Source organism: Pelophylax lessonae (assembly GCF_965119305.1).
Source record: "Pelophylax lessonae genome assembly, chromosome: 11".
NCBI classification, from domain to species: domain Eukaryota; kingdom Metazoa; phylum Chordata; class Amphibia; order Anura; family Ranidae; genus Pelophylax; species Pelophylax lessonae.
Window position 1 is genome coordinate 119,104,355 of NC_138778.1, and position 20,399 is coordinate 119,124,753.

Consider the following 20,399-nt stretch of genomic DNA (forward strand, 5'->3'; position numbering starts at 1 on the left):
GGCGGGGGGTTCCCCTAAAAATCTATACCAGACCGTAGGGCCTGGTATTGTCAGATCAAAGTCGGATCCCATCCATTGAAGTCGCATGGAAGTTGGACATGAAGTCATAGGGCAAAGTCGGATCGGAATTCGATCCACTTCCATGTCAGAGCAGTGTGAACCCGGCCTGAGTCTGAATGAGATGTCTAATTTATTATATTCACCTGGTGCACTCTCAGTGTTCTAATAAGGAAAGCTGCAGTGTCTGCATCTCTATAAAGGTATTTAACTCTTGGGAAGTATCTCACCAAAACTGAAATTCCTATTATAAGGGGTACCTAAAATTTGACTTGTATCTTAGTCCAGACTTCTGGAAAGATCAATGAGCCAATCACACAAGCAGGAAATGACATTTCTGGGGGCATTATGTACCAGAAGTGTACAGGATGCCTCCAGGTTACAATTTTTCATAGAATTTTACAGAAAATTACAGTACTACAGATTGAAAAGAAAATGTCATTTTTTTTTTAACATTAAACTACATTATGTCTTTTGTAACAATTGTTCACACTATTTTTTTTTATTTGCTATATTTTTTTTCCCACAAAAGTGGAGTTAGCTGTTAAAGGTTTACTCCCCGCACTTCTGCTCTTCTCTGGCAACTTCTCTCCATAGCACACTAGTTCTTAAACACATTGTGACAATGCTGACAGTTCTCCTGCTACATGTCCTTGATTTAGGCATGCATTATGTTATTAAATTATTTTCTCAATTAACACTGCCAGGTTTCAAAGAGAGGTTTCTGGGGGGGGGCATGACCCCATCTAGTGTGGAAGGAACGGTAAGGTAACGGTGATACCCTTCAATCAGAAATAATCCATTAAAAACCTGTGTATTAATATTTATCATATACAGTATGTGATTGGCATTATACAATTCCCCTATTGGGTAATAATTATTGGGTAATTACCTGCTGTAACTGATCTGCATTTTATCACTTAATAGCAACTTATAGCTAAGAATAGGAAAAATGTTATCGAATCGATGGTTTGTGAAAAGCCTTGGTGTTTATGAGCCTTTTGGTGGTCTTGTATTTCAGGAGCAGTGAAGGCGGACAGAAAGAAAAGGACGTGTGCTTTGCACCTTCGTAAATACAATGATGCCCTCTTTATTCATGACACGGTCAGAATGAAGGATGCTTATGAATTTATGGACAGGTTCTACTTTGAAGAGAAGTTCATCAGGGCATCAGAGGATCCCACTGATGTCTTTCTCTATCAGTTATTCAATGGTAAAGAGCATTAATGTATTTGTACGTTATTTATATTATGTCAGGTGTATGTATTTTAACCACTTCATCTCCGGAAGGTTTTACCCACCTCATGACCGTTTCTTTTTTCGCAATACGGCACTGCGTTACTATAACTACTTGCGTGGCCATGTAACGATGTACCCAAATAAAATGTATGTCCTTTTTCCCCATAAATAGAGGATTCTTGGTGGTATTTAACCACTTGCCGACTGCCGCACGACTATATACAGCGGCAGTCAGCCCCTCACAGGCAAAGTGACGTAGGGGTACGTCACTAGCCTGTAAGGCTCTAGGGAGTGAGCGTGCGCTGCCGGAGGTGCGCTCCTGCTCTCTCACAGACCCCCCCCCCCCCGCGTGTGTGAGCGGCGGACCCGATGTCCGCCGCTCATTTGCGATCGTCAGTTACAGAGGGAGAAAGGCCGGCGGCTAATGTAAACACAGCCGCCTGTCATTCTCCCCTTTGTAACAGCAGAGATCATATGGTCCTGTTATGTAGGACCGTAGATCTCTGCTGTTACATGAAAAACCACATCCCTGCACAGTAAGAAGCACGCCCCTAGGGACACACATAGTCACTGCATTTCTAATAAAGTTAACCCCTTCCCTGCCAGTGTCATTTTTACAGTAACAGTGCATATATATAGCACTGATTACTGTAGTAATGTCACTGGTACCCCCAAAAGTGTCAAAAATGTCAGTCAAGGGTCAGATCTGTCCGCCGCAATGTCACAGTCCCGCAAAAAAAAATCGCAGATCGCCGCCATTACTCGTTAAAAAAAAATTAACCACTTGCCGACCGCCGCACGACTATCTACGTCGGCGGTCAGCCCCTCACAGGCAAACTAACGTAGGGCTACGTTGCTTGCTTGTGAGGGTCTAGGGAGCGAGCGCGCGCCCCCGGAGGCGCGCTCCCGCTCCCGCGTGGTCACAGACCCACCCGCGCGTGTGACCAGCGGACCCGATGTCCGCCGGCCACTCGGCGATCGGCGGGGGAGAGGGAGAATGTCAGGCAGCTTGTGTAAACAAGCTGCCTGTCATTCTCCTCGCTGCAAAGACACTGATCACATGGATCTACTATGTAGATCCGTTGATCAGTGTCCTTACAGCTGAAGCCACAGCCAATCACAGTAGAAAGCACGCCCCTAGGGACACACACAGCCCCTCCCTCCCAAATAAAGTTAACCCCTTCACTACCAGTGTATTTTTACAGTAACAGTGCATATATATAGCACTGATTACTGTAGAAATGTCACTGGTAACCCCAAAAGTGTCAAAAATGTCAGTCAAGGGTCCGATCTGTCCGCCGCAATGTCGCAGTACCGCAAAAAAAAATCGCAGATCGCCGCCATTACGCGTTAAAAAAAAAAACAACAAAAATGACAAAAATCTTTCCCTTTGTTAGTAAACGCGATAACTTTTGCGCAAACCAATCAAAATACGCTTTTTGCGATTTTTTTTACCAAACATAGGTAGCATAAAACAAATTGGCCGAAAATGTTAAAAAATTTTGATTTTTACATTTTTTTTGGGGGGAATTTCATATAAAAAAATGTGAAAAATATTGTTATTTTTGCAAAATTGACGCTCTTTTTTTGTTTATAGCGCGTGATCAAAAAATCGCACAGGTGATCAAATACCACCAAAAGAAAGCTCTGTTTGTGGGAAAAAAAGGACGCCAAATTTGTTTAGGTACAGCGTCGCACGACCGCGCAATTGTCCGTTAAAGTCACACAGTGCCGAATCGCAAAATACCCCCTGGTCGGAATGGGGGTAAAATCTTCCGGGGCTTAAGTGGTTAAAATGACAAAATCTTTCCCTTAGTTAGTAAATGCAATAACTTTTGCGCAAACCAATCAAAATACGCCTATTGCGATTTTTTTTACCAAACATATGTAGCAGAAAACAAATTGGCCTAAAATGTTAAAAAATTTTGATTTTTAAATTTTTTTTGGGGGGAATTTCAAATAAAAATCGCACAGGTGATCAAATGCCACCAAAAGAAAGCTCTGTTTGTGGGAAAAAAAGGACGTAAATTTCATTTGGGTACAGCATCGCATGACCGCGCAATTGTCCGTTAAAGTCACGCAGTGCCGAATCACAAAATAGGCCCTGGTCAGGAAGGGGGTAAAATCTTCCGGGGCTTAAGCGGTTAATCATCTCTGCATTTTTTTTTTTTTTTTGCACTATAAACAAACACAGACTGACAATTTTGAAAATAAAAACAATATTTTTTACTTTTTGCTATAAAACATATCCAATAAAAATAAAAAATCTAATTTCATCATTAGTTCTGGCCAATATGTATTCTGCTACATATTTTTGGTAAAAAAAAAATCCCAATAAGGGTATATTGATTGGTTTGCGCAAAAGTTATAGTGTCTACAAACTATGGGATATTTTTATTAAATTTTTATTTATTTATTTATTTTTCCAGTAATGGCGGTGATCAGAGACGTATAGCTGCAATGCGATATTGCGGCGGACAGTCGGAACACTAACTGACACTTTTAACACTTTTTGGGGACCAGTGACAACAATACAGTGATCAGTGCTAAAAAATATGCACTATGACTGTACTCATGACTGGCTGGGAAGGGATTAACATCAGGAGCGATCAAAGGGTTAAATGTGTTCCCAGACAGCGCTTTACTAAACTGTAGGAGGTGCTTGTACTAGGGGAAGGCAGAGATCCATGTTCCTGCTTATCAGAAACACAGGATCAATGTCGTCCCCGCTGACAGAATGGCAATCTGCCTTGTTTACATAGGCAGAATGCCGTTCTGCTTGTGTAACAAATAATCGGCGGGTGCTGCCGGACATCGAGTCTGCGGTACCTGCTGATCGGCTCCCGCTGTGAATAATCACAGCCTGCGCATCCCCAACCCGGAAGTGCTGGATCATGTACTAGGTATACTGCATATTTACAGTATACGGTTGGCAAGCAGTTACCTGTAGGCTTATGATTAGTGTTGAGCGAACACGGACTGTATTATTCGTGTTCGTACCAAATAATTGGATTTTTTGTACCCGAACACGGACACGGACACTTTACTGTATGTTCGGGTAAAAATCCGTGTTCGGTCGTTTTATTTCCGGGTTTTGCATGCTTTGGCGCTCTTTTCATGGCGGGCTTTCAACAGCCAATCAACAATCGTTTAACTGGTGTGCCTTAAGCCATCCCAGCCATGCCTGCAAATGTCTCAGTAGCTGTGATTGGCCGTCTGAAGCATGTGACCAAGTCTTTATAAGTTCGAGGCAGCCGCAGCGGCGTCATTATGCTGCTTAGATTCAGGGACAGAGAGCACACATCAACGTGCTGGCTGCTGATTAGGGAAAGATAGGCAGGAAAAAACCATTTGTGTCCGGATAGAATTGAGGGACAGGTCGGAGTGTTTAGGCAGGGCGAGTTGTAGGCATTTTAGGGATAGAGTCTGCTGAATTATATAGGGTCAGTGTCTTCTACAAACTACAATCGATATTGCTGTGTGGGGGGTGGGGTGAATCTGCACTCAATCCTGATCTACGATCTCTTCTCAATCCTGTTAGGGACAGAGTCTGCTGAATTTTAGGGAAACTGTGTTCTACAAACTACAATCGATATTGCTGTGTGGGGGGTGGGGTGAATCTGCACTCAATCCTGATCTACGATCTCTTCTCAATCCTGTTAGGGACAGAGTCTGCTGAATTTTAGGGAAACTGTGTTCTACAAACTACAATCGATATTGCTGTGTGGGGGGTGGGGTGAATCTGCACTCAATCCTGATCTACGATCTCTTCTCAATCCTGTTAGGGACAGAGTCTGCTGAATTTTAGGGAAACTGTGTTCTACAAACTACAATCGATATTGCTGTGTGGTGTGGGATTGGAGATAGGCAGGTGTCAGTGATCCACATCCATTTTTCTGTGTGTGAGCTGCAGTGAACACAATCTTTTTGGGCTGCAGTGAACACAATCTTTTTGGGCTGCAGTGAACACAATCTTTTTGGGCTGCAGTGAACACAATCTTTTTGGGCTGCAGTGAACACAATCTTTTTGGGGTGCAGTGAACAAAATCTTTTTGGGGTGCAGTGAACACAATCCTTTTTGGTGTGCAGTGAACACAATCTTTGTGGGGTGCAGTGAACAAAATCCTTTGTGGGGTGCAGTGAACACAATCTTTTTGGGGTGCAGTGAACAAAATCCTTTTTGGGGTGCAGTGAACAACATCCTTTTTGGGGTGCAGTGAACACAATCTTTTTGGGGTGCAGTGAACAAAATCCTTTGTGGGGTGCAGTGAACACAATCTTTTTGGGGTGCAGTGAACACAATCTTTTTGGGGTGGAGTGAACAACATCCTTTTTGGGGTGCAGTGAACAAAATCCTTTTTGGGGTGCAGTGAACAAAATCATTTTTGGGGTGCAGTGAACAAAATCATTTTTGGGGTGCAGTGAACACAATCTTTTTGGGGTGCAGTGAACACAATCTTTGTGGGGTGCAGTGAACACAATCTTTTTGGGGTGGAGTGAACAACATCCTTTTTGGGGTGCAGTGAACAACATCCTTTTTGGGGTGCAGTGAACACAATCTTTTTGGGGTGCAGTGAACACAATCTTTGTGGGGTACAGTGAACAGAATCTTTGTGGGGTGCAGTGAACAAAATCTTTGGGGGGTACAGTGAACACAATCTTTGTGAGGTGCAGTGAACACAATCTTTGTGGGGTGCAGTGAACACAATCATTGTGGGGTGCAGTGAACTCAATCTTTGTGGGGTACAGTGAACACAATCTCATACTGAAGGTTTGAGGGTGCTGCCTGTTCCATACTCCCCCTACTCCTCATCTAGCCTTTTAGGGGTACAAACAATAGTAATTGGGGCCTAGTGTGGTTGTGTACGTGTGATATACATACACTTTTTTGGGATCATATTTTCTATTCCGCTATTTAATCAAAAACCTTTGGGGATCAGTTAAATTGGGGGATAGTCTGTGTTGGTACGTGTGAGAGAGATCCACCTTTCCAAGTTGTTGGGGTTCATCTCATACTTCTGAAGGTTTGAGGGTGCTGCCTGTTCCATACTCCCCCCTACTCCTAGCCTTTTAGGGGTACAAACAATAGTAATTGGGGCCTAGTGTGGTTGTGTACGTGTGATATACATACACTTTTTTGGGATCATATTTTCTATTCCGCTATTTAATCAAAAACCTCTGGGGATCAGTTAAATTGGGGGATAGTCTGTGTTGGTACGTGTGAGAGAGATCCACCTTTCCAAGTTGTTGGGGTTCATCTCATACTTCTGAAGGTTTGAGGGTGCTGCCTGTTCCATACTCCCCCTACTCCTAGCCTTTTAGGGGTACAAACAATAGTAATTGGGGCCTAGTGTGGTTGTGTACGTGTGATATACATACACTTTTTTGGGATCATATTTTCTATTCCGCTATTTAATCAAAAACCTCTGGGGATCAGTTAAATTGGGGGATAGTCTGTGTTGGTACGTGTGAGAGAGATCCACCTTTCCAAGTTGTTGGGGTTCATCTCATACTTCTGAAGGTTTGAGGGTGCTGCCTGTTCCATACTCCCCCTACTCCTAGCCTTTTAGGGGTACAAACAATAGTAATTGGGGCCTAGTGTGGTTGTGTACGTGTGATATACATACACTTTTTTGGGATCATATTTTCTATTCCGCTATTTAATCAAAAACCTCTGGGGATCAGTTAAATTGGGGGATAGTCTGTGTTGGTACGTGTGAGAGAGATCCACCTTTCCAAGTTGTTGGGGTTCATCTCATACTTCTGAAGGTTTGAGGGTGCTGCCTGTTCCATACTCCCCCTACTCCTAGCCTTTTAGGGGTACAAACAATAGTAATTGGGGCCTAGTGTGGTTGTGTACGTGTGATATACATACACTTTTTTGGGATCATATTTTCTATTCCGCTATTTAATCAAAAACCTTTGGGGATCAGTTAAATTGGGGGATAGTCTGTGTTGGTACGTGTGAGAGAGATCCACCTTTCCAAGTTGTTGGGGTTCATCTCATACTTCTGAAGGTTTGAGGGTGCTGCCTGTTCCATACTCCCCCTACTCCTAGCCTTTTAGGGGTACAAACAATAGTAATTGGGGCCTAGTGTGGTTGTGTACGTGTGATATACATACACTTTTTTGGGATCATATTTTCTATTCCGCTATTTAATCAAAAACCTCTGGGGATCAGTTAAATTGGGGGATAGTCTGTGTTGGTACGTGTGAGAGAGATCCACCTTTCCAAGTTGTTGGGGTTCATCTCATACTTCTGAAGGTTTGAGGGTGCTGCCTGTTCCATACTCCCCCCTACTCCTAGCCTTTTAGGGGTACAAACAATAGTAATTGGGGCCTAGTGTGGTTGTGTACGTGTGATATACATACACTTTTTTGGGATCATATTTTCTATTCCGCTATTTAATCAAAAACCTTTGGGGATCAGTTAAATTGGGGGATAGTCTGTGTTGGTACGTGTGAGAGAGATCCACCTTTCCAAGTTGTTGGGGTTCATCTCATACTTCTGAAGGTTTGAGGGTGCTGCCTGTTCCATACTCCCCCTACTCCTAGCCTTTTAGGGGTACAAACAATAGTAATTGGGGCCTAGTGTGGTTGTGTACGTGTGATATACATACACTTTTTTGGGATCATATTTTCTATTCCGCTATTTAATCAAAAACCTTTGGGGATCAGTTAAATTGGGGGATAGTCTGTGTTGGTACGTGTGAGAGAGATCCACCTTTCCAAGTTGTTGGGGTTCATCTCATACTTCTGAAGGTTTGAGGGTGCTGCCTGTTCCATACTCCCCCTACTCCTAGCCTTTTAGGGGTACAAACAATAGTAATTGGGGCCTAGTGTGGTTGTGTACGTGTGATATACATACACTTTTTTGGGATCATATTTTCTATTCCGCTATTTAATCAAAAACCTCTGGGGATCAGTTAAATTGGGGGATAGTCTGTGTTGGTACGTGTGAGAGAGATCCACCTTTCCAAGTTGTTGGGGTTCATCTCATACTTCTGAAGGTTTGAGGGTGCTGCCTGTTCCATACTCCCCCCTACTCCTAGCCTTTTAGGGGTACAAACAATAGTAATTGGGGCCTAGTGTGGTTGTGTACGTGTGATATACATACACTTTTTTGGGATCATATTTTCTATTCCGCTATTTAATCAAAAACCTTTGGGGATCAGTTAAATTGGGGGATAGTCTGTGTTGGTACGTGTGAGAGAGATCCACCTTTCCAAGTTGTTGGGGTTCATCTCATACTTCTGAAGGTTTGAGGGTGCTGCCTGTTCCATACTCCCCCTACTCCTAGCCTTTTAGGGGTACAAACAATAGTAATTGGGGCCTAGTGTGGTTGTGTACGTGTGATATACATACACTTTTTTGGGATCATATTTTCTATTCCGCTATTTAATCAAAAACCTCTGGGGATCAGTTAAATTGGGGGATAGTCTGTGTTGGTACGTGTGAGAGAGATCCACCTTTCCAAGTTGTTGGGGTTCATCTCATACTTCTGAAGGTTTGAGGGTGCTGCCTGTTCCATACTCCCCCCTACTCCTAGCCTTTTAGGGGTACAAACAATAGTAATTGGGGCCTAGTGTGGTTGTGTACGTGTGATATACATACACTTTTTTGGGATCATATTTTCTATTCCGCTATTTAATCAAAAACCTTTGGGGATCAGTTAAATTGGGGGATAGTCTGTGTTGGTACGTGTGAGAGAGATCCACCTTTCCAAGTTGTTGGGGTTCATCTCATACTTCTGAAGGTTTGAGGGTGCTGCCTGTTCCATACTCCCCCTACTCCTAGCCTTTTAGGGGTACAAACAATAGTAATTGGGGCCTAGTGTGGTTGTGTACGTGTGATATACATACACTTTTTTGGGATCATATTTTCTATTCCGCTATTTAATCAAAAACCTTTGGGGATCAGTTAAATTGGGGGATAGTCTGTGTTGGTACGTGTGAGAGAGATCCACCTTTCCAAGTTGTTGGGGTTCATCTCATACTTCTGAAGGTTTGAGGGTGCTGCCTGTTCCATACTCCCCCCTACTCCTAGCCTTTTAGGGGTACAAACAATAGTAATTGGGGCCTAGTGTGGTTGTGTACGTGTGATATACATACACTTTTTTGGGATCATATTTTCTATTCCGCTATTTAATCAAAAACCTTTGGGGATCAGTTAAATTGGGGGATAGTCTGTGTTGGTACGTGTGAGAGAGATCCACCTTTCCAAGTTGTTGGGGTTCATCTCATACTTCTGAAGGTTTGAGGGTGCTGCCTGTTCCATACTCCCCCTACTCCTAGCCTTTTAGGGGTACAAACAATAGTAATTGGGGCCTAGTGTGGTTGTGTACGTGTGATATACATACACTTTTTTGGGATCATATTTTCTATTCCGCTATTTAATCAAAAACCTTTGGGGATCAGTTAAATTGGGGGATAGTCTGTGTTGGTACGTGTGAGAGAGATCCACCTTTCCAAGTTGTTGGGGTTCATCTCATACTTCTGAAGGTTTGAGGGTGCTGCCTGTTCCATACTCCCCCTACTCCTAGCCTTTTAGGGGTACAAACAATAGTAATTGGGGCCTAGTGTGGTTGTGTACGTGTGATATACATACACTTTTTTGGGATCATATTTTCTATTCCGCTATTTAATCAAAAACCTTTGGGGATCAGTTAAATTGGGGGATAGTCTGTGTTGGTACGTGTGAGAGAGATCCACCTTTCCAAGTTGTTGGGGTTCATCTCATACTTCTGAAGGTTTGAGGGTGCTGCCTGTTCCATACTCCCCCTACTCCTAGCCTTTTAGGGGTACAAACAATAGTAATTGGGGCCTAGTGTGGTTGTGTACGTGTGATATACATACACTTTTTTGGGATCATATTTTCTATTCCGCTATTTAATCAAAAACCTCTGGGGATCAGTTAAATTGGGGGATAGTCTGTGTTGGTACGTGTGAGAGAGATCCACCTTTCCAAGTTGTTGGGGTTCATCTCATACTTCTGAAGGTTTGAGGGTGCTGCCTGTTCCATACTCCCCCCTACTCCTAGCCTTTTAGGGGTACAAACAATAGTAATTGGGGCCTAGTGTGGTTGTGTACGTGTGATATACATACACTTTTTTGGGATCATATTTTCTATTCCGCTATTTAATCAAAAACCTTTGGGGATCAGTTAAATTGGGGGATAGTCTGTGTTGGTACGTGTGAGAGAGATCCACCTTTCCAAGTTGTTGGGGTTCATCTCATACTTCTGAAGGTTTGAGGGTGCTGCCTGTTCCATACCCCCCCTACTCCTCATCTAGCCTTTTAGGGGTACAAACAATAGTAATTGGGGCCTAGTGTGGTTGTGTACGTGCGAGATACATACACTTTTTTTGATCATATTTCCTATTCCGCTATTCAATAAAAACCTTTGAGGATCAATTGAATTGCGGGATAGTCTGTGTCGGTACGTGTGAGAGAGATCCACCTTTCCAAGTTGTTGGGGTTCATCTCATACTTCTGAAGGTTTGAGGGTGCTGCCTGTTCCATACCCCCCCTACTCCTCATCTAGCCTTTTAGGGGTACAAACAATAGTAATTGGGGCCTAGTGTGGTTGTGTACGTGCGAGATACATACACTTTTTTTGATCATATTTCCTATTCCGCTATTCAATAAAAACCTTTGGGGATCAATTAAATTGCGGGATAGTCTGTGTCGGTACGTGTGAGATCCACCTTTCCAAGTTTTTGGGGTTCATCTCATACTTCTGAAGCTTTGAGGGTGCTGCCTGTTCCATACTCCTCCTCCTCCTCATCCATCCTTTTAGGTGTACAAACAATAGTAATTGGGGCCTAGTGTGCTTCTGTACGTGTGAGATACATACACATTTTTTGATCATATTTCCTATTCCGCTATTCAATAAAAACCTTTGGGGATCAATTAAATTGCGGAATAGTCTGTGTCGGTACGTGTGAGATCCACCTTTCCAAGTTTTTGGGGTTCATCTCATACTTCTGAAGCTTTGAGGGTGCTGCCTGTTCCATACTCCTCCTCCTCCTCATCCATCCTTTTAGGTGTACAAACAATAGTAATTGGGGCCTAGTGTGCTTCTGTACGTGTGAGATACATACACATTTTTTGATCATATTTCCTATTCCGCTATTCAATAAAAACCTTTGGGGATCAATTAAATTGCGGAATAGTCTGTGTCGGTACGTGTGAGATCCACCTTTCCAAGTTTTTGGGGTTCATCTCATACTTCTGAAGCTTTGAGGGTGCTGCCTGTTCCATACTCCTCCTCCTCCTCATCCATCCTTTTAGGTGTACAAACAATAGTAATTGGGGCCTAGTGTGTTTCTGTACGTGCGAGATACATACACTTTTTTTGATCATATTTCCTATTCCGCTATTCAATAAAAACCTTTGGGGATCAATTGAATTGCGGGATAGTCTGTGTCGGTACGTGTGAGAGAGATCCACCTTTCCAAGTTGTTGGGGTTCATCTCATACTTCTGAAGGTTTGAGGGTGCTGCCTGTTCCATACCCCCCCTACTCCTCATCTAGCCTTTTAGGGGTACAAACAATAGTAATTGGGGCCTAGTGTGGTTGTGTACGTGCGAGATACATACACTTTTTTTGATCATATTTCCTATTCCGCTATTCAATAAAAACCTTTGAGGATCAATTGAATTGCGGGATAGTCTGTGTCGGTACGTGTGAGAGAGATCCACCTTTCCAAGTTGTTGGGGTTCATCTCATACTTCTGAAGGTTTGAGGGTGCTGCCTGTTCCATACTCCCCCTACTCCTCATCTAGCCTTTTAGGGGTACAAACAATAGTAATTGGGGCCTAGTGTGGTTGTGTACGTGTGATATACATACACTTTTTTTGGATCATATTTTCTATTCCGCTATTCAATAAAAACCTTTCTAGGGCAAGATCTTAAATTACAGAAATATGAGGAGACCGTCAAATAAGGGCCGTGGCCTGGGTCGTGGTGCTGCTGGTAGAGCTCCTGTTGCAAGGAGAGGACATGGTCGATCTGTGCCAGCTACACGCACAAGTGAAACACCTTCCTCAAGTGTGAGTAGGCGACAGAACCTGCATCAGTATTTGGTAGGGCATCAAACGCCCCTAGAAGTGATGAGGCCAGAACAAGTTGAGGCGATAGTAGATTGGTTTGCTGCTGACAGTGCCTCCAGTTCCTTCACATTGTCTCCCACCCAGTCTACTGCAGAAAGGTCAGAGTTGGCACCTGCAGCCAATGTCCAACCGTCTTTCACCTCACCCCCTTGCAAATCAGGCCAGCAGTCTGAGCCCCAAGCCATACAGCAGTCTCTTATTCTTTTTGAGGACTCTGTCAGCAGGGTTTCCCAGGGCCATCCACCTAGCCCTGCCCCAGAAGTGGAAGAGATTGAGTGCAGCGATGCCCAACCACTTATTCCTCAAGATGAGTACATGCAAGGATCATCGCAGCACGTCTCCGATGATGACGAAACGCAGGTGCCAACTGCTGCGGCGTTCAGCATTGTGGAGACCGACAAGGAGGGCAGGGGTGAAGACTGGGTGGAAGATGATGTGGAGGACGATGAGGTCCTCGACCCCACATGGAATGAACGTCATGCAGGTGAACTGAGTAGTTTGGAGGAAGAGGCGGTGGTCGCACAGAGCCACCAGCACAGCAGAAGAGGGAGCAGGGTGCAGAAGCGGAGCGGCCGTGCCCTAGACACTACGCCCGCTACTGCCCAACGCAGCAAGGGAACGAGCGCACCAAAGTCAGCTCAAAGGAGTTCTCTAGCGTGGAAGTTCTTTAGAAAATGTGCTGATGACAGGACACGAGTGGTTTGCACCCTGTGCAATCAGAGGTTGAAGCGAGGCATGAACCTTCTCAACCTGAGCACAACCTGCATGATCAGGCATCTAAGTGCAAAGCACGAGCTGCAGTGGAGTACACACCTTCAAAACCAAGAAACGTCTCTGGCTCATCCTGCTTCCTCTTCTGCTGCAGTCTCGGCCGCTCCAGCCACATCTGTAGTGATACCGGCACCTGCCACCCCGCAAACAGACGATCTGTCAGCAACACCACCACCTGGGTCACCAACAACCATCTCCACAATGTCCCGTGGAAGCGTTCAGCTTTCCATCTCCCAAACACTTGAGAGGAAGAGGAAGTACCCCCCTACCCACCCGCGATCCCTGGCCCTGAATGCCAGCATTTCAAAATTATTGGCCTTTGAAATGCTGTCATTCCGTCTGGTGGAGACGCACAGTTTTAAAAACCTTATGTCGGTGGCTGTCCCACAGTACGTCGTGCCCAGCCGCCACTACTTTTCCAGGCAAGCCATCCCTTCCCTGCACAACCAAGTGGGGGAAAAAATCAGGTGTGCACTGCGCAACGCCATCTGTGCCAAGGTCCACCTAACTACGGATACGTGGACCAGTAAGCACGGTCAGGGGCGTTATATCTCCCTAACGGCACACTGGGTAAATGCAGTGGCGGATGGGCCTGAGGCGGATAGCAATTTGGCGCATGTCCTTCCACCACCGAGGATTGCAGGGCGCTTCAGTTTGCCTCCTGTTCCTAACTCCTCCTACTCCGCTTCCTCATCCTCTACCGCCTCCTCATCCGGACAGCGTAACACCTTCACCACCAACTTCAGCACGGCCAGGGGTAAACGACAGCAGGCAGTTTTACAACTTGCCTGTTTGGGGGACAAACCACACACCGCGCAGGAGTTGTGGAGGAGCATGGAACAGCAGACAAATGAGTGGTTGCTGCCAGCGAGCCTCAAGCCCGGCCTGGTGGTGTGCGATAACGGGCGAAATCTCATAGCAGCTCTGGGCCTAGCCGGTTTGACGCACATCCCTTGCCTGGCGCATGTGCTGAATTTGGTGGTGCAGAGGTTCCTTAAAAACTACCCCGATATGTCAGAGCTGCTGCAGAAAGTGCGGGCCGTTTGTGCGCACTTTCGGCGTTCTCACCCTGCTGCTGCTCGCCTGGCAGCGCTGCAGCGTAACTTCGGCCTTCCCGCTCACCGCCTCATATGTGACGTGCCCACAAGGTGGAACTCCACCTTGCACATGCTGGAAAGACTGTGCGAGCAGCAGCAGGCCATAGTGGAGTTTCAGCTGCAGCACGCACGCGTGAGTCGCTCTGCGGAACAGCACCACTTCACCACCAATAACTGGGCCTCCATGCGAGACCTGTGTGCCTTGTTGCGCTGTTTTGAGTACTCCACCAACATGGCCAGTGGCAATGACGCCGTTCTCAGCTTAACTATCCCACTTCTATGCCTCCTTGAAAAAACAATTCGGGCGATGATGGAAGAGGATGTGGCACAGGATGAGGAGGAGGAGGAGGATGAAGAGGTAACATTTCCAAAGCTTTCAGGGCAGTCATTCGCAAGGGGCTCCGAGGGTGGGTTCCTGCACACGCAAACGCCAGGGACGCAATTGTCCAGCAGGGGCACAGTTCTGGAGGATGAGGAGGATGAGGAGGAGGAGGAGCTGGAGGAGGAGATGGAACCATGTTCACAGCAGGGTGGCACCCAGGCCAGCTCATGGCCATCACTGGTGCGTGGCTGGGGGGATACAGAGGACACGGACCATACACCTCCCACAGAGGACAGCCTTTCGTTGCCTCTGGGCAGCCTGGCACACATGAGCGATTACATGCTGCAGTGTCTCCACAACGACCGCCGAGTTGCCCACATTCTAACTTGTGCTGATTACTGGGTGGCCACGCTGCTGGATCCCCGTTACAAGGACAACGTACCGTCCTTAATTCACTCACTGGAGCGCGATCGCAAGATGCGCGAGTACAAGCGCACGCTGGTAGACGCCATGCTGCTGGCATTCCCATCTGACAGCGGGGCCACAGTGGAAGCACAAGGCAGAGGAGGAGGAGGAGGAGGTCGCCAACGCAACCAGGGCACCGCCAGCACCTCAGAAGGCAGGGTTAGCATGGCCGAAATGTGGAAAAGCTTTGTCAGCACGCCACAACAAACAGCAGCACCAGCAGCTCAGATGGAACGTCTTAGCAGGAGGCAGCATTTTACCAACATGGTGGAGCAGTATGTGTGCACACGCCTACATGTAGTGAATGACGGGTCTGCCCCCTTCAACTTCTGGGTCTCCAAATTGGGCACATGGCCTGAGCTTGCCCTTTACGCCTTGGAGGTGCTGGCGTGCCCTGCAGCCAGTGTATTATCTGAACGGGTATTTAGCACGGCTGGGGGCGTTATAACAGACAAGCGCAGCCGCCTGTCCAGAGACAATGTGGACAAGCTCACGTTCATTAAAATGAACCAGGCATGGATCCCACGGGACTTTTCCGTACCTTATGCAGAATAGCAATGGATACCGACCTTACCCACCCATTGTTCCATTTTTGCTCTTTCTCACTCTTTTGGGGTGTACCCTCATTTAAAATTTGTGAAAAGAAGCAGTGTTGGCTACCTCGTCCTCCTCCTCAGGGCCAGATTAATGTAGGGTCTATTGGAGCTGCAGCTCCAGGCCCCTACCTTTTATATAGGCCCCGGGTTGGCCATATTCACTGTTACCGCTCTTCTGTCACTTGTAAACACAGAAGTCTGGCTTCTATGCTCGCTTCCCCAGGCAGCACCCTCAGAACCTCCCCACACAGCGTGAAGGCCGGACAAGGAGGGACAGTTGGCGATGCATGGATGTGTTTATGGGCTTCAGAGACAGCATCCCATGTTGAATTAGGCATGCATGGCTGCACCCTTCCTCCTCTGGGTGCATGGCAAGGCACGGCCCTAAGGCCCTTCAAAATCCTCAGCACCAAGCCCATGATGCTGTTAATCCGGCCCTGGTCCTCCTCCACCGCCGCTTCCACCTACACCGCCCATAGGTGTGCGCAGCCTATTGCATTAAGGTGTGCACCCCAAAGTTGAAATACACATGCATGTGTTTGCCAGCAGGGAGAGTAATGTATCGGGGCCATGTACCTGTAGGCAAGGAGAAATAGAGCAGAGCAGGTCCCAGGGAGATCTTTCCCATCTCCTCACTGGCAATGCTATGTGCCCTAGGTGATTAGGGTGTGCCCAGGCACACCCAGCACACCCTGTGCGCACGCCTATGTCACCGCCACATCCACCACCACCTCAACCTCCCTCCTACTCCATATGGGCCTCGTCCTTCAGAGATGAAGAAGAACATTGTTTTATTTTTCTGTTTTTTTTTGTTGTTTTAAGTTATTTCCCTATCCACATTTGTTTGCAGAGCACTTGCCATGCTCTTAATTACGTTTTGCTGCCATTTGCAGCACTCTAGCCCTTTCCTTTGGTGTTTTAGAGCCATTTTAGTGCCTTAAAGTTCGGGTCCCCATTGACTTCAATGGGGTTCGGTGTCCGGGAAAAGTTCGGTAAAAGTCCGGGACACGGACCCGGACTTTTTTTTAAAGTTCGGCCGAACCCGTCGAACACGGACATCTAGGTGTCCGCTCAACCCTACTTATGATCTACCAGAACACTCAGATCGTTCTCCATTGATTCCCCCAGTTGTACTCCCCCTATTATGTATGATGTATGCATATTCTTAGCCGCCAAGTGCATAACCTTACATTTATATAATATAGGGGATGTAGCGCTAATCAGGAGAATAGATAAATAAAGTCCATATAAAGTAATGTGTATTCACGTGACAGTATGAAGCCACACCGACAATCTTGGAAATACAATAGGTGCAATAGACCCACCACCAAAAAAGGTCTCCAAAACACCCTTACCGGATCGATAGACCAAAAGGTCATAAACAGTAGATAATATATAACTGTAAAGCATCGATCTGAAGCACCAACTTCTTCATATCCTGCATTCCGTCACTGGTCTGCGATAGTGATCTCACAGAAAACAAAGCAAGACAATGCCTCTCATGGTGTAGTATTTCATCAATCGTTTATTCAAATAAAAGAGAGAGACTCACATTTCAGCAGAGTGGCAGCAGCATGTTTGTGTGTGGTGTCACTGGCGTGGTTCCGTTTCCAACCAAGCAGATGGCCGTTGTCCTCCTCAATTGCGTATGCGTCTGACCTTATGCCTATGGGATCCAACCAATGCGTTTCGTCACACGTAATGATGTCATCAGTGGCGTGGCCTCATAGCGGAGGGACATAGCTTTATACTGGCGAAAGGAGACGGATTGGTTGATACGGAAAGCCGGAAGCAGGAACCACAATTCAATGCGTTCCACAGACCGGAAAAAAGATCACATGCTGAAACTGATAAATATATTGTGATGTTCAACTTAAACCTAGGTGAGGGCCAAATTAACAGCAAATAATTTTTAAGGACATATGTCTCATTATTTATGCATATTGTATTATAGGTACGGTCATGCGAAACTAAGTGACAGCGCCATCTCGTGGTCAAGAAGCAAAACCACACAATTATTTGCTGTTAATTTGGCCCTCACCTAGGTTTAAGTTGAACATCACAATATATTTATCAGTTTCAGCATGTGATCTTTTTTCCGGTCTGTGGAACGCATTGAATTGTGGTTTCTGCTTCCGGCTTTCCGTATCAACCAATCCGTCTCCTTTCGCCAGTATAAAGCTATGTCCCTCCGCTATGAGGCCACGCCCCTGATGACATCATTGCGTGTGACGAAACGCGTTGGTTGGATCCCATAGGCATAAGGTCAGACGCATACGCAATTGAGGAGGACGACGGCCATCTGCTTGGTTGGAAACAGAACCACGCCAGTGACACCACACACAAGCATGCTGCTGCCACTCTGCTGAAATGTGAGTCTCTCTCTTTTATTTGAATAAACGATTGATGAAATACTACACCATGAGAGGCATTGTCTTGCTTTGTTTTCTGTGAGATCACTATCGCAGACCAGTGACGGAATGCAGGATATCAAGAAGTTGGTGCTTCAGATCAATGCTTTACAGTTACATATTATCTGCTGTTTATGACCTTTTGGTCTATCGATCCGGTAAGGGTGTTTTGGAGACCTTTTTTGGTGGTGGGTCTATTGCACCTATTGTATTTCCAAGATTGTCGGTGTGGCTTCATACTGTCACGTGGATACAGATTACTTTATATGGACTTTATTTATCTATTCTCCTGATTAGCGCTACATCCCCTATATTATATATTTGTTTAGATTATTTCAGAATCGTTTTGTGTAGCTGCTGTTGCAATTATTTAATACGATTTTATGTATGGTGTACAGCGCAGACATTTTTATATTATTTCATAACCTTACATTTATCAACATTAAACCTCATTTGCCATATAGACAGTAAAGTCCCTATGGGGGCGTGGGCCGCACCTGGGTGACACCCACCAAAGGGGTGACACCAGGGCTGGCGCTACCATAAGCCTGAGCTGCCCGCCAGTGGGGCCCCAGAAGAGGTAGGAGCCGTGGCTTATAGGAGGTGCAGGCGGCCAGTGCAGTGCAGTATCTCTTCTGCCTTGCTCCGACTCCCTCAGTAAGTTTTATGGGCGGACAGGGACTCAGCTTGCGAGTCGGGCTGTAAGTGTCAGTATCCCGTCCTGTCACTGCTGTTCTCAGCCCCTCCCTCACTCCACCACCTGTCCAATCCCACAATCCACCTCCAAGTTGTGCCTGCCGAAACCCCCCCCCCCCCCATCCCACACACACTCTCCGAACCCCTGCATGCAATGCCTGCAGTGTGCTGTGAAAGGGGTTCTGTGAGCAGCTGGAGATCTGAAACAATGGCTGCTATAGCTGCCTAATGGGCATGACCCTTCTCTACCCTTCTCATCCCCCCCAGACACACTCTCTCTGCTCTTTCATCCCCAATCTCTCCCCCACCATCCTCTTTTAATTTCTCCCCTCTTTTTTGCTCCACCCCCTCTCTTTCCCCATCCTCCCTCTGTCATCCCTTTTCTCTCTTTCTTCCCCCTCACTCTCTTACCTCCCCTCCCTCTCTTTCCCCCCTCATTCTTCCTCCCCTTCTTTCTCTTTTCCCACTCTCTTTCTCCCCTCTCTCTTTTCCCTTTCTCTCTCTTTCCCTTCTCTTTCTCCCCCTCCCTCCTTTTCTCTCTCTTCTCCCTCTCTTTCTCCCCTCCCTCTTCCCCCCCCCATTTCCCTCTTTCTTTCCTCTCCTTCACTTTCTCTATCTCTCTCTCTCTCTCCCCTCCTGTTCCCCCTCTCTTCCTCCCTTTCACCCTCCTGTCTCCCCTCTTAAGCTCCCCCCTCATTTTTTTCTCCCCCTCTCTATTTCTTCAATCTCTTCCTCTTTTTCTCCACTCTCTCTCCTCCTGGGGTCCCCCACCGTCTCTCCCCTTTTCCTCGGTCCCTCTTTTTTTCTTGCCCCCTCTCTTCCACCTTTGCCCCCCCTCCCATTCTTTTTTCTCTCTCCCTATTCCTCTTCATTATCTTTCTCCTCCTTCCGCTCTCTGTCCCCTTTTCTCTATCTCTCCCCTCATCCTTTCTCTCTCTCCCCCTCCTCTCTCTTTTCCCCCTTCCTCCTCCCTCCTCCCTCTCTTTTTCTCCCCTCTCACTCTTTCTCCTCTCTCACCTCACTTTCTCTATCTTTGCCTCCCTCTCCCTCTACCAACTCTTTTTCCCCTCTTTCTCTCTCTCTCTTTCCCATATCTCTCTTTTCATTATATACAGACCAGTCTGTACCCTGATGACACCATACTGTACATTATATACAGACCAGTGTATATAACATACAGTATGGTGTTGAGGAAGGGGGGGAAGGTGACACCATGTTTTACCGCACCAGTTGACACCAACTATGGTGACGCCTCTGCACATAGTTGCTCAATTAAACAGTGCATTGTGGTTGGCTTGTAAGTTGGAGACATCCTGTAAGGATGTTATTCCACTTCATAGCTTGGTGTCACCTGCAAACACTGAAATGGTACTTTTAATTCCAGACCCTTTATCATTTATAAATATATTAAAAAGTAAGGGTTCCAACACGGAATCTTGGGGTACACCACTAACAGACCTACACCATTCAGAGCATAAATCATTAACCACTACTCTCTGAATACAGTCTTTTAGCCAGTTTTCTATCACAACACAAACTGATTTTTCTAAACCTGTAGACGTTATGCGTGTGTAGGGAACTGTGTCAAACGCTTTTGCAAAATCCAAGTATTCTAAGTCCACATCCACTCCT

General features: G+C 46.1%; 1 protein-coding gene across 1 annotated transcript in view; it reads left to right on the top strand.

Annotated features, from left to right (window-relative positions):
* DHX58 (DExH-box helicase 58) overlaps window positions 1-20,399 on the top strand; it is a 112,061-nt gene that overhangs the window by 32,421 nt on the left and 59,241 nt on the right. The window contains exon 6 of the mRNA XM_082271563.1: window positions 1,079-1,270. Within this exon, the coding sequence (XP_082127689.1) occupies window positions 1,079-1,270 (192 nt within the window). The remainder of the gene's footprint in view (window positions 1-1,078; window positions 1,271-20,399) is intronic.